General features: G+C 40.3%; 1 protein-coding gene across 1 annotated transcript; it reads right to left on the reverse strand.

Moving 5' to 3' along the window:
* Nucleotides 1-6: 6 nt before the first annotated feature.
* hs2st1b (heparan sulfate 2-O-sulfotransferase 1b) lies at nucleotides 7-13967 on the reverse strand. Its single transcript, XM_020610026.1, has 7 exons — nucleotides 13519-13967; nucleotides 10781-11019; nucleotides 5874-5959; nucleotides 5338-5476; nucleotides 5144-5241; nucleotides 1240-1397; nucleotides 7-1125 (listed from the first exon to the last, which is right to left on the reverse strand). The coding sequence occupies exons 1-7, from the start codon at nucleotides 13640-13642 to the stop codon at nucleotides 899-901; spliced, it is 1071 nt and encodes a 356-aa protein (XP_020465682.1). The 5' UTR covers nucleotides 13643-13967; the 3' UTR covers nucleotides 7-898.
* Nucleotides 13968-14222: the final 255 nt, after the last annotated feature.

The following is a 14222-nucleotide window of genomic DNA, read 5'->3' on the forward strand; positions in this document are numbered from 1 at the left end:
GAAGAGCGTTTAGCTTCATGGAAGTGAAATGCTAAAATTAGTGGAATACCCTTTGAAAAAAAACAAAACAAAGCTAATTCAAGATTCAACAAAAGTGCCATTAGAAGTGGCTCACAGTGATAAGCAAAGCATGATGCAAACGCATCTGAAATGATCAACAACGCTAAGCAGAGAACACAGTAATGACAAAAAGTCAAGGCATTTGAAGTTATGTGCTCATGTTTAGGCTGTTCATGTGGTGTTAAAGAGAACAGAAACACAAAGTGTAGTTCATAAGAACACACATACACACAAAACATGACTGTGGGATCAATGGAAAATGAAAACCCAATGTCCTCCTCATTGTAATAAAGGCACTATCGACTCTCTCCTGCTGGAGATAACCCTGTGACCAGTCAAAGCCCCGGTGAGCCCTGTACTCAAACATCCTCAGTCATTTCTGATTAGTACCTTTCCCCTGCTCCAGCTATCAGTTACATCAGCACCAGCTGGGACTTTTATCAGGAACGCACATCATCATGTCTGTGACAAAATACTGAAACAATGTGTTAAATGGCAAAAAATTAATAATACTGCAGTGGGAATAAAAAAAAAGTACTAGTCACGCACCAAAGGATGCAATGGGCCGATGTATTTTCTGTTACTACCATTTGGTCCAAAAACACATTTACTGCTGTCAATATAGTATTTACAAATGCAGCGCTGATTTTTGTTTTGTAACAGTTTCATCTTCTGTCATTTGTAAACCTGTACTGGTGCACTTAAAACCTGTGCAAAAAATAAAAACAAATACACCAGATGAGTTATTTCCCTTTGCAATCTGTCAGTAGAGAAAAGAAAAACCACTCTTTGTCCCCCAGTGTATATGACTTCTAACAGAGTCTCTGTGCAGCCCCCTTCAGTTCACCTTGGGGTAGATCTTTTCATAGAAGAAGCTCTGAGCCAGGACATACAGCTCTCCATCCTTTTCCCTCACAGTGTGGGCACGCACAAACTGGAACTGTTCAAGTGCAAACTCGTAAAAATCATTTTCAATTTTCCAGATGTTGGACTGCTGCAGCTTGGCTATTGTCTCTTTGGTGGGGGGCTTCTTCTCTGTGGTCTTTCGCAGGTGGGACTTCTTTCCTAGAGTAACACAAAAAGGTTTAACGAGCGTGTTGGTCTGGGACTCGCTGGGTTACTACCGATTGGTCGGGGAGCGAAACGCATGCTGTGAGATGATGTGGCTTATGTTGGTACCTGTCCTATAGAGCTCTGTGGCTCCCTTGAAGAAGCGTGGGAGCGCTGCCTCCAGGATCATGATAAAGTCCTCCAGCTCCTCGGTTACACCGACTAACAGATACTCGTTCACCAGGTTGTACTTGGCTTGTTCCAGGGCCCATCTGCTGCCTCCATTCCTGCACACAGAATACTACTGGTGAATATGAGATCAGTCTGGTGGCATTTCTACTGTCTGTCCTTACGTAGACTATGTGCTTCTGAAGCTGAATGCTCTATTTGACTTTGTGCTGTGGAAAATAGCTAATTACAACTTTTCAGAAAAAAAACTGCAATTGCAATTTAAAATGCAGTTGTTTCCTGTTCCTATCTGTGGGATCCTTTAAACAAGGCTGTACCAAGCATAATCACAAACATAGCTTGTTTCTACATTCATAACATCAGACAAAACATTGTTGCCCTGTTTGAAACTAGTCAATTAAGTCAGCCTTTAAGTTACATTTTCTGGTGAATATGAGATCAGTCTGGTGGCATTTCTAATGTCTGTCCTTACGTAGACTATGTGCTTCTGAAGCTTTTTAATAAGAAATTACATTAGTGATGCACCATGACATTACTCACAAATATGACATTTAAAAGTGACATTACATTTAATCATAACAGCCTCATGGATACAGCAGTTTCTACCCTTGCAGCTTGAGTGATCTTATTACTATCGTCATTATTTATTGGTTTCTTTTGTTTTTAATTGTTTCGATATTTTGGAACTTGTTGAACTGTGCTACACAACCAAAGTTATTATTGATATTAACAGCAGTGTAGCTGTTAGCACAGGGCTGCACTGAACTCAGCCTGTTACACTTTAATTTGGAAATAACTGGCAGATATCCTACAGTTCTAGTTTTAAAATATGTTCATTTATTTCACAGATCTCACTGCAGTGCGAACATGGTCCATTCCGCTGTGCTTCACTTAAAGAAAGACGTATTTGGTGTATTAAAAGCTGCAGTTAAAACATTTTGTCTGTACACAGCCTAACTGTAATGGCTCATTAGTTCATTATAAATGGAGAAACCATGTCTTATGTTCATTATTTCAATTCAGTTTTAATAAATAGCCTAAATAAATTTAATAAGCTTGAGAGATAATTGGGGGCTGTGGTTCAGTGGGTAGAGCAGTCGTCTCCCCACCGTGGGGTTGGAGGTTCGAATCTCGGTGCCTACAGTTCACGTGTCAAAGTGTCCTTGAGCAAGACGCAGAACCCCGAAGTTGTCCCAGATGGTTAGAGCCATCGGTGTGAGTTGGCGCCGCAGATGGCTGCCTCGGTTCTGTACCGGAAACTAAAACAGCACAATGCACGTGTTTAATTGGTCCATAAATGCTGATATGATCAAAAGTCACCCAACTATCCTTTGTTTTCTTTTTAGATTTGTATAAAACTTCATATTTTTGAATCTATTAAACTGTTAACTGCAAGTTAAATGATAACATGAATAAAAACAGATGGATTTGAATTTTTGTGAAAACACTGTTACAAAAGAATATGTGACAAAGATGAGTACTTACTAAGCGACTTAAGTATGCCACTGTAATTCATTCCAAGTTTAAAATAAAACAGTCAGTTCATATTTGTCCATAATTCAGACACCTTGCCAACTAGTCAGCAACAGCTTGTTTCTCCTTTAACATAGGCTAACATCCATTTTCTAGTGTCCAGGCTTTATAGTCTACCATTTCATTCCCATGAGTTATTAAGCCGTGGCCACAGTACAGTATGTCGGGGCCAGGCATATTCTATCTCGTTCCCACGTCTTTCTTGTTCTCACGCCTCAGTAAGTTGTGGCCACTATTTACTGAGGTTGTTTTTCTTTTCTCCCCAGTGTCACCAGAGTGGCTCCGCACATATCCTAAATACCTACAACGCCCATAATTTAGAATTAATTTGAGAATACATTCAATAAATCAGACCGTCATTCCCTGTTGGTCTGCCTCCCACCACTCAGACAGCGCTTTATGCATGCACAGTCATTCACCTCGTGTTGGCTTTACCTGCCTGAGACTGATAGACATGGGCCATCAGAACTGACCATACCTCTGAAGTCTACTGAGGCCTCAGTACTGTCTGAAATAGAGATTAAAAAGCAGATGGTACACGGCAGGTAATAAAAAAAAAGTCTCAACACAGCACTGCCAGCAGTGTGGGAGGACCACACAGCTGCGCACACTGCATGGAGCGTCCTGGAAGTGGTTGATGGTTAAAAATGCATTTGCATCTGTTCTGAATTGCTTTTAGGCTATTTAAGGCCTGCACAATGTCCAAGAGCAATCAGTCACTGACCCGTGCTCAGCCATAGTCTCTGGTGTGAGCAGCCATCAATTCCATCTCTGTTGGGTTAAGCCCTGGGCTCTGACTGGGCCACTCAAAGGACTAGCAAGTTGTTTTGTAGTACATTAATTGTTTAGGGGAATTATGGTGCTCTAGCACCCATCTTCTCCTGAGCTTTAGCCATCCTGACATCAATTATCTATTATTCCCCAATTTCACTTAGTGCAGGTGTCATGAAAGAATATAACATCGTAAATAAAAGTCCAAAAATGAGAACAATGGACATTAAACCTAAAAACAAAACACAAGCTGATTGTAGAGAAGCAGTATTGTCAAATATACAGTGAATGCTGAGGAATATGATGTCAGTAAAATTAGCACACAATGAAGTTAGTACAGACTAATGAGGGCAGCACAGAATAAAGGGGGAATAAACAATTAGAGTCTGCAGAACAGTGAATATTTACATGGCTGTTTTAATAGCAGACATGTTTACATATTGCATAAGTGGGCTGGCACACGCTATAAAGTAATTAATCCAACTTCGTGTCTGATTTGCCCAAATGATCCCGCAGTGTGAGCAGGTTACAAACATGATCTTAATGCTCCCGACTGGCTTAGAGTCCATCTGGCTTCAAATCGTAAATATCAAACATGTTGGATGTTTTTTTTTAGGAGTGTGACCCTGTGTTAGTATGCAATGATTTCACAACCAGCTGGCCAGAACGTTACAGTTTAAGAGTGCATAATATCACTGTAGGCACTTGAAATGGTTAATTTAACAAAGGTACGTGTTCTTACTTTAAACTGGCTGCTGTCTATGGCTTCGTCCTGCCTTACCTGCTCTACTGCAGGGGTGCTGCTGGTCTCAGCCTCCAAGTCCACAAGGATTCAACCCATTTTTCATACACAGAGCTCATCTGACAACATCGTTAGCTATGTGCATAAAATTAGCTTTTGTTTTCTTTCCGTACACAACAGTTAGCTACAATCAGCATAACGAGCACCGTGGTGGTTTTAGCGGAACGAGCAGGACCAGGCGTTTTGACCACGGAGAGAGTGAAGGTTTGTTGTTGTTGTGTTCCATTTCTTCAACAGGTGTGTGATTAATTACTCCCTTCATTACTGTTGGCTCTGCTGCACATACCAAGTGCTGACGTCTGTGTAAAATGCGACCTCGTGCCTGCGCGTCTGTCTGAGATGGACAGGGAGGTGCATTCACACACACACACACACACACACACACAACAGAGAAGCTTTATTTCTGTTGTTGTCACTTAAAATATCCCTGAAGCACTGAAATGTCTTCTCTGCTGTCTAATGACCAGCTCAGCCAGCGCGAGGTTAATGCATTGCTGCCGTTAACTGGTGGGACAATTCTTACAAGTATGAGTAGAGTACTAGAGGGTGGCATCAGACTCGATACTGGTATCGGCATCAGTGCATCCCTTGTTATTATGTTCACAAAAATGTGTCTACAGAGTAACTGATGCCAGCATGACAACATAATGCCCCATATACCACATCAACTGTTCTAGACAAATGTACATTTACTCAGAGCATGTGGTGCTCCTGAAGAGGCAGGCACAGCCCACTCACCAGCACTCTGAGTGGTGGCCACAAAAGAAGGGGATCTGCAGCCAGAGTTTCTCAGGAGCACAGTCTGATCCCCCTGATAACACACACTCATCAAAGGTCTGAAAGAAACACAAACACTTAGGCTCATTAGTGAATGTGCTCACAAACAAAAGGCCCAGGGGGTCATCAAAGACTGATGAATTGTAACAGCAGACCTTTTTGTCCCCTTGTTTCCTTCGTCGAAGGCCCGGCCTGTAGTCATCTCCAAAACGTAAGAAGTAGTAGTATGACACCAGACGCTCTATGGGGTCTCGCACCACATTTATGTACATTGGCTTACCCTTCACACCATATCTGAACAAAAAGAGAAGAGTTGATGTATTTTAAGATTTTATTTGCACTGCACTGACACACAAGGACTAGTTTCAAGTCCAACACACATCACATCATGTGGCTTTTATGCAACCTCTTCCATCATATGTTTATTCCACTACAGAATCAGCTTTTCCATTAGTGAAAGAGTGGCAGCATCTGGGAGGACTGGGACTGCCAGTTAACAGGATCCCTCTCAGACCATTAGGATAATTACCTGAGATCACTGAAATGATAGCGTCAGGGGAGATAAGGACAACAATGCTATTAATCAACACTAAAGCACAGGGTAGCAATCAATACCTCCCTTTATCTGCTCTGCTAACTGTTTGTAACTAATCTGGATATTAATGGTATTACAGAAAATAAAGGCCCTTACTTTGAGAAGTCCAGATAAGCTACATGGCCGTGATAGAAGCCAGGCTTCATCTCGCTCCACGAGGTGACGTTCCTGACAAAGCGCACCTGTAGACAAAGATAAAGAAAATAGGACCTAATTATGGAGTAGCAGGGAACGTCAGTAAACGAAAAGACACAGCAACAACTAAAAACGCTGGGTCAGAGAAGTAAAAATGGCTCCTTTTCCCAAAGACTAATAGATTACAATTTCTCCTCAAAAGACTCCCTGTTTTCATACACATTAAAAGCTGTAGTCAAGTCTTTAACAAATCTGACAACACTGAAAGAGTTTGAGTGATAAGTCATTGTATGAAAATCACAACAGCTTCTAAAAAGAGACTGTTGTGTTTATCAGACGACCTCAAAATAGTCGTCAGTCAGCTGGCAGAGTGGTTCACAGGTTCCCTGTGTCAACAGGGTGAAGGTTTGGTTTCTGAATCAGGGCTCACAACAAAATTAGCTGCGATTCAACAAAAAAAATAACAGTAAACATTGTGAATTCTATGTCTTGGCACATGTAAATCAATTTAGAAAATAAAATATGATGAAACTACTTATGCATAAAAAATATGCACTTAAAATCCTGTTAAGTTTCCTTGATACAGACTGCTGCACCAGCTGTGTGCAGATTCAAAGGTAACTTTGTTTTCAGCCTGAGGTAAATGTCCTCTCTGGCATGAAACAAACAGACCCACGATGCATCTGAGAACCTCTAGCTGGATGGTATTTAACTCTTCAGTGGGAGAGTTTTTCAAAGCGCGGTAATCGACCACAGCTTTAATTACATTTAAAATTTGAAGCAGTAACACTACTAACTGTTGTAAATTTGACCATGGTTTACTGTGACACCGGTAACCGTGTCATCCTTACTAGTGTACAATATTTGATACTTCACTCTCACCTTAATAATAATAATAAAAAAAAAGCAAGGTTACACAGAAGGAGCCAATAAACGGCCACTGAATTATTAATGAAGTAAAGGACAAACATGGATTATACGCCATATGTTAGCTTTTTCCCAAAGTCTTGCACAGTTGTCGCTAGGTCTCCTAATTTCAGTCACTACTTAGTGGCAGCTTTAATTCCCATTTGATCCACTTATGTTGCAGTAGGTGAAATGGCACTTTCTTTAACAATGTTTTCATTATGGTGGGTTGCGAGCCTCACTTTTGTGAAAACAGAGATAATGTTAACATCAGTGTGAAACTGCAGTAACTAGTTACGTTACTGAACTGACTTTAGGCCAAAACATAATCAAACCTATGCTAAACTGCTGCTGATACTTAGTACTGTATTTTACAGAGGCCACTTGAACTGAGAAGATTAGGAATAAAAAAATATAAACCGATTTAAATACTTTAAATAGTGCATGCAGCCACACGAAGCCTTAAAGGCAAATTCAGGGGCAAAAGGTCTCTCACACACTGCTCACTGCAGCTGGTCAACTTGTTGCCGAGAGCACAGCAGCGACTGAACGCAACTCAGATGAGCACGTCAACATTCTCAGCTCTCATCTAGACTATTATGGCAGGACAATACAACGACAATGTTCAGAAAGAGCTTAGTGAAAAAAGGGAGCTATAAAAGTTGGGTTGGGCAAAAATAATGATAAAATTTTAAAAATAAATAAAAATGGGACTTTTTACTCCCAGTGCAAATGACACCCTTGGTAAAGAGTATAAAATCTCTATCACAGTACTTCAGTTTATTTTTTTATGCTGCCACCCTTGAATTAAACTGAAGGGGGCACATTTTAAGAGCTGCATGATGTATTCGGGGTTTTCAACTGATTTGGAGAACCAATCCTCCGATTGGTCCGGCTTTCAGGTCCCGCTGACTGAGTCCTGCCACTCCAATCAGGCTCCACCAATCCAGAGCTTCTAGCTGAAGTCAGATAAAAGCCATTCGGAGCACAACTAAGTGGCAGCTGTGAATTAATTTGGGCCCCTCTGTTGTATTAGTTGTTTGTGATATAGTTGTCACTTGTTTGAAGAACTGCTCGTTTGAGAATGTTAACTTGTGAGTCACTCGTCATTTCTCGTTCATTTTTGTGTGCTTTTCTCTTCCTCTGTAGATTGTATGTTCTTCTGAGTTAACAGGAGCAGGGGCGGTTGCCTTGGGTGTATTTTTATTTGACAGGTAAGAATAGTGTAGTAACCAGGTTTTTGTTTGTTTAATTTCTGTTTCTAGGTAGGCAACTGACTACATGCACTGGTTTAGTTACAAATTTAGGTTTTTAGGTTTTAGACACCATCCACTGCATCTCCCTTGCATCACTCACCTCATTGTTTCTTGTACTGACCATTTAATTTGCCAGTCCACTGCCACAATAAAAGGTAAACTACTTTTCTAGAACAAAGGCGTTGTGTTGCTCCCCTTATCCCTAGATTGCAGCTGGGTTCCAACACTGCAGGCGAATTTTGCCCTCATTTACATCACAATAAAAATGCTTAATTTATGACCAATTGGTCGCTTTGTAAGCCTTTTTCACATCACCTGAACTCACATGATGCTTTGCAAAGTGATTTGCTCATGTCTCACAGAAAATCTGAAGAAAATAAAATCTGTGTCATGCCGTGCTCAGCGGGTCTTCAGCCTAAGTCAGTACTAGTTAATTCCAAAATCAGAGCTGGAAAAGTGACCACACTACCCATATCCATCTGTGTGTAATCTACTACTGAAAACTGAATCTTCAGTCAGTGGCAGCGTCCTGCCAGGGAAACGTCGTGTACACCATATCTGTGTTCTGTCCTCTGTGGTTACAGCTCGATTAGAAGAAGATAAACCCACATTTGTCTGTTTTGTTGATTGAAACCCTTTGACTAGACTAATAGAGACCTTTTGGAATACAAGGTCATTTGTTCTGCTATTAATGCAAATTTTCTATAAAGCCATCAAAGCCTGTACAAAGCCCCAGTTGCTTGTCTGCAAATAAATGATCTCAAGACAGGTTGGTTTCCTACCTCACTCGGGGTAAAGCAGAGAGAGGTGCTCTCCCTTATGTTTGATCTTTCTGTGTGCATTCTGGATGCTTTTTAATGTTTTAGGGATACAGACTGATGATATGAGCTTTAGTGTTTTGTTTTATGCTAATGATATAGTATTGGTTGCTGAAACAGATTAAGTTACAGAAAATATTGAATATTAAAGTTTATGGTGTAATAAATGCCGACTTGCTATTTACACAGATTATAAAAAAATAGATTATACATTTCAGAAAGCATTAGGAAGAGCAGAGCGCTTGTTTATTTCAGTTAGGTTGCATATCTCTATATCATACTAAGTACCCTGGTTTTGGTTTTCATGAAAATATGAGCTTTGCAGAGGGAAGGAAAGTGGTTGCAGATTCAGCTGGGAGGGTCAGGGTCTGTGATAAATAAAAACAAACTATATCTTGATCTAGGGTTTTTAACTTTTTCAAAACTCTTTGATTCAGCGGTAGGATCGATTTCATTTTATGGAGCAGGTGTGTGGGGTTTTAATGGTGCTCCTGTAACTAATTCAGGTCAAAGTCATGCCATTAGGTGTTTTCTTGGGGTGCATAATATACTGTTGAAGGTGATATGGGATGGGAAACATGTCTCATGAAGCATAGATGTGAAACACCTAGGCTGTGGAATCACCGAGGAAAAGACGACCAAAACAAATCTTTAACTGGTACAGCGCACACAATTATCTGTGTTCAAGAGAAGCAGCTATTTCTTCCTGTGGATCAGATTTGATTTTTTTCTAAAAATATTTGTAAGAAAATCCACAGTAGAAGGAAGAGATTTGGAATAAACATAAATTTAGGATTTATGTTCAAATTAAGGATGATTATTCCACAGAACCATATATTTAATTTAATTTACAGAGAAGGCAGACGTCCTCGTGCACTCAGTTAAGAACTGGTAGGCTTTCAATGGCAGGTGAGGGAGCCAAATATAAAGGTATTCCTGAGGCACAGTGCTGGACACCTTATGGTGCAGGACACTTAAATAAATCAATCAAACAAAATCAAAATGTACACCAACGCTCCTGAACACCAGTAGCCCAAATATTACTGGTTTATGTGCTGCAGTACTTGATAACAATTGTTGTAAAAATGCAGTCTATTAAACTCAACCCCTTCACCCAGTATTTTCTCCTACATAATTTATTGACAGCTTTGAGGCAGATGGTGTTCAGAATGTTCCAGAAACTCAACAGAGAGAGACTTAACTGACAACACTAGTGGTGAAGTTGTGCACTGCACAGATGTGAGGCAGACAGTTAACAGAGCAGGGTTAAAAGCGTCTGTATATCCTTTTAAGTAGTGAAGCTCTCACATTGAAACGTCTCATGTACCAACCAGTACATCTCTGGCCACAACAATGGCCTGTTTCTAATTCCAGATTTTCAGATGAGATGATGAAGCCTGTCATAAGATGACCGTCTGACTCTCCATGCATTATGTTATGTCATGGGGCACCCCAAAATCTTCAATCTTGACTTAAGAACCCAACATGCATGCAATCATTTATTTTAGCTCTCATAGCCAGTATTTGTATTTTTCATCTCTATTACATGGCTCTCATTGCCAGTATTTGTATTTTTCATCTCTATTTGCTCATTAGATGTGTAAATACTGTTAATTTTCTCTTCCATGTAAGTAAATCTTACTCTAATATTGAAGTCTCTAAACATCTCAAGATCCAGAAAAGCATATATATCACATGTATTTGCAACCCAAGCTCACTACATGCTATAGCGGGTGCGTTGCCTACACACCCGGTGAAGCAACACACATTTTAGTTGCTGGGTATGTGTAGCTTTGAACTAAACTTTGACATCCCTGTAATCATGTGTGAGCATTCAGGAGAAATTGTATTCATGGCTTCTAAATCCGACAACAGTTCATATTCTTACTTGGTCTTGTAAAGACATGACAGGGTTGTTTTTGGTTGTGTTGATGTGCAAGACATGGAAGTGATTCTTCCCACACAGGTCGTAGGCGATGTTAGTGAAGGAGGTGCTGGCAGTTTTGGGCACTCTGTTGTAGATGATGATCATGTCATCTTTTTCCGCCAGTGGTGATAGCTCCCGGCTGACATCTTCACTGTGGCGCTGCTCTACTTCAGCCACTTCGTGTCTGGCAATGGTACGTTCTGAACAAACAGAAAACATGATCTTTAGTGGAAGTCGAGTGAACAAGGTGTGATTCTACTTTATCCAGTCTGTTCCTGCTGGGGGGCTAATGCTAGCTTTTAATGATTAAGTACTGGCTGTATTTCTCTGTTGCCTGGATTTTAATGAGCCAAACATTACTTGATGCTTATTATCATCCCAGTGTTTCCTACACACTGATTTTTTTGTGTCAGGCCACCAAAATATCAATACTGACTGCCACATATTGATTTAAAATAGTATAAATTGCATTTCAATGTAGTGCTGTGCATAGTGCATGTACTCGCTCAGACCCTCCATGCCCCGCTTTTTCTCACACACACACACACACACACACACACACACACACACACGACGTCTGCAAACAGCTCCTCCTCTCCATGTTCGTTTTTTTACACATCACTGTCAATCACAGAGATCCCACTCTTCTGATATGTAATTAGCAAACCAGTAAGGCTAGCTAAGATCGTGTTAAAATATAACTGTTTCCAAGGTCAGCCCGCTGTATAGAGCATGGATGTACAGTATATGATCAATGAGGGAAGAGCCCCTGTGAGCTACCACCACAAGTATAATTCTGTGGGAAACACGGCATCCTCATTTGGCAGCACACACAGCAGGTGCAGGACACCACAGTGAAAGAAAACAAAGGTATAGCCGCTGTATAAATGAGAAAGTCGAGGTGAGGCTTGTTAGCATGCCTTAATTAAGGAAAACAAGACAGTTCTTCAAAACACAATAACATCGAAACAAGTAATTAAGCTTTTGATGATATTGACAGGAGGCATAATTAAAAATGTTTTCTCCCACTTCTTTTCTCCACTGAAATGTTAATTAAAGCCAAAACAGGAATGTCCTTGTATCTGTGGGACCGGCTGTGTGTTGCTCAGTGTAATGCAGGCATCCTGTTGCCCAGACAGCTTTCAGCATCTGACACGATGAGACTTGAAAGGTTTGGGAGAATGCTGCTGTTGTTTCCACATTCAGCATTTGAACAGCTGGCAAAAGATGGTCCAATGCTCTCATGTCTAGACTGGGCCTGGTTTTTACAAGCATCTGTCTGACTTGAAAAAGAAGAGCTAAGTTTACTCTACATAAATTTAAAGTACAAATTCATTACTCCCCAGTTCACATTGATGCATTTGTGACATACAGTATTTCCTAAATGTGAAGTCAGTGACAAAAACTGCCTGTCTGGACTTGCAGCACATTCATCCAAAAACTTTACAAGCCTGAAAGGATGCACTAGAGCATATATGTCAAACTCAGGCCCACAGGCCAAACCTGGCCCACGGTGTAAGTATATTTGGCCCGCGAGATAATTTCAAATGTTTATTAGAGCTGGCCCGCCCATATATATTGCATGCACCGCTAATACTGCAAATCCCAGGAAGCTTTGCTATTGCGTTGGCGCGTCAATCAAGACCCGCAAGCACCTTCTGTTGACATTAGCAACCTCATGCTACCAGTCATCTCGGGCAAATTTAATCCACCCCTCCCAAAAATGACCAAACGAAAGACGGAATATAGGAGCTTTCAAGACAGGTGGGAGGAAGATTATCTGTTCAGACCTGTTTTGTCCTGTGTGTGGAGCCAACGTGGCTGTGACGAAAGAATATAACATAAGAAAACACTATGAAACAAAAGGTGGTACAAGATAGGTACAAGGACCTGGACATGGGGCAGAAGCTCCAGAATGAAAACAAGTCTGGTTTCACAGCAGAAAATGTTCACAAAACAATAAGAAATGAATGCCACTGATGTTTTTTTTATTTGACATTTGATTTCTCATGTGTTTAGAAGATTAAGCTTTGCTTGTTCCAAATTCAATGTTTAAGCAACTTGTTTGTTTCATATGAAAAAGTTTACTATTATATATATCTGGAGAGAAGGGGAAAAATGCTCAACTTTATTCAATATTTCAATAAATATAGAGTCTGGCCCGCAACTTAGTTTTGGCCCACTGCGTATTGGACACCCCTGCACTAGAGGAACACAGTTTCTACATGAGCAGAGAAAGGTACTGCCCCCTGGAGAACTAAATGGATACAACTTGTCACATGCTTGAGTTTACTCTCTAACATCACTTTGTTATTCACTCTATAAAGCTTTATTGCATGATTATCATGAACTGTTTTGTGACTTAATTCGATTTCAGTGACTGTCAACTAAGTTAAGTGATTAATAACTCTGACACATTTAGGTTTTTTTGTTGTTGTTGTTGTTGTTTTGGTGCTTTGATTTCTTTAGAAACTGATCCAACTACATACAGGACATGAGCTAGCTGGGACTACTGATGAGAACATAGCCTGTTAGTAAGAAAACTGAAAATGTATGGCGAAATGTAATTGTGTCTTCTGACAGTTACTTCATATATGCTCCATGACGCTAAATTTATCAACATTTTCTTTTCTGATGTAAACAGCATTCTGCTTGAACAATCTATGCTTATAAATTAACCACCTTTGTTTTGGTCTTACCCAGTCTGGCTCTTGACTCGTCCAATTTCTGGATCTGGTTCTCTATAAACAGCATCGCCACTCCAAAAGCCAAAACTGCCAAAAGCTGGATCTTGGGCGACATAATGATCCTTAAAACACCCATCAAACATCCAGACGCATCATACCACGGATACAAACGCACACTGAAGTCCAATGCTAACGGCTAACTCAACAAATGACCACCTAATTAAAACGACTCACTTTAAGCAAATCAAATAAAACGTTTTGCTATCGTTAGTTGTTTAGCACCATTAGTTATTTAGTTGTTACACGGGATAAATGGCCGTTCAACCGGGTTAACCAAACGTTAGCCAAACAAACTAATATTAGCTTCTCTGCTAACTAATATTATAAAGCCCCGCAAAGCTAGAATCATCGTTAAAAATCAAGACGCTGTTCACTCGGCACGTTTAATTTAGGCTTGTTTTCTTTTAATTTGATATTGAGAATGCAGAGACCACAGAACTCCATTTAAACACGACTTGAAATGAGATAAAATAAATCATCAAACATCATTCCAAAATACAAATCTGTGTGCAGCAGGTAGCATCAACAACAGCGTAGCTTCTTCTTCTTCTTCTTTTTCGTACTATTTACTGTAGGGCACCACCTACTGGACTGGGTCGTGTACCTTGTGTTACAAAACGGTAAACGAACATATTTCAAAGAAAAAATTGGGCAAA

The sequence above is a fragment of the Monopterus albus genome, unplaced genomic scaffold, assembly GCF_001952655.1.
Source record: "Monopterus albus unplaced genomic scaffold, M_albus_1.0 scaffold103.1, whole genome shotgun sequence".
NCBI classification, from domain to species: Eukaryota; Metazoa; Chordata; class Actinopteri; order Synbranchiformes; family Synbranchidae; genus Monopterus; species Monopterus albus.

Excerpts from the sequence above, each read along its gene's own strand:
- hs2st1b (XM_020610026.1), bottom strand. The coding sequence starts at position 13,642 with ATGGGTGTTTTAAGGATCATTATGTCGCCCAAGATCCAGCTTTTGGCA. Across the intron at positions 5,960-10,780 it reads TCATGTCTTTACAAGACCAA|GTGCGCTTTGTCAGGAACGT; the intron begins GTAAGAATATGA and ends CTTTGTCTACAG. Across the intron at positions 1,398-5,143 it reads GGCCACCACTCAGAGTGCTG|GAATGGAGGCAGCAGATGGG; the intron begins GTGAGTGGGCTG and ends TTCTGTGTGCAG.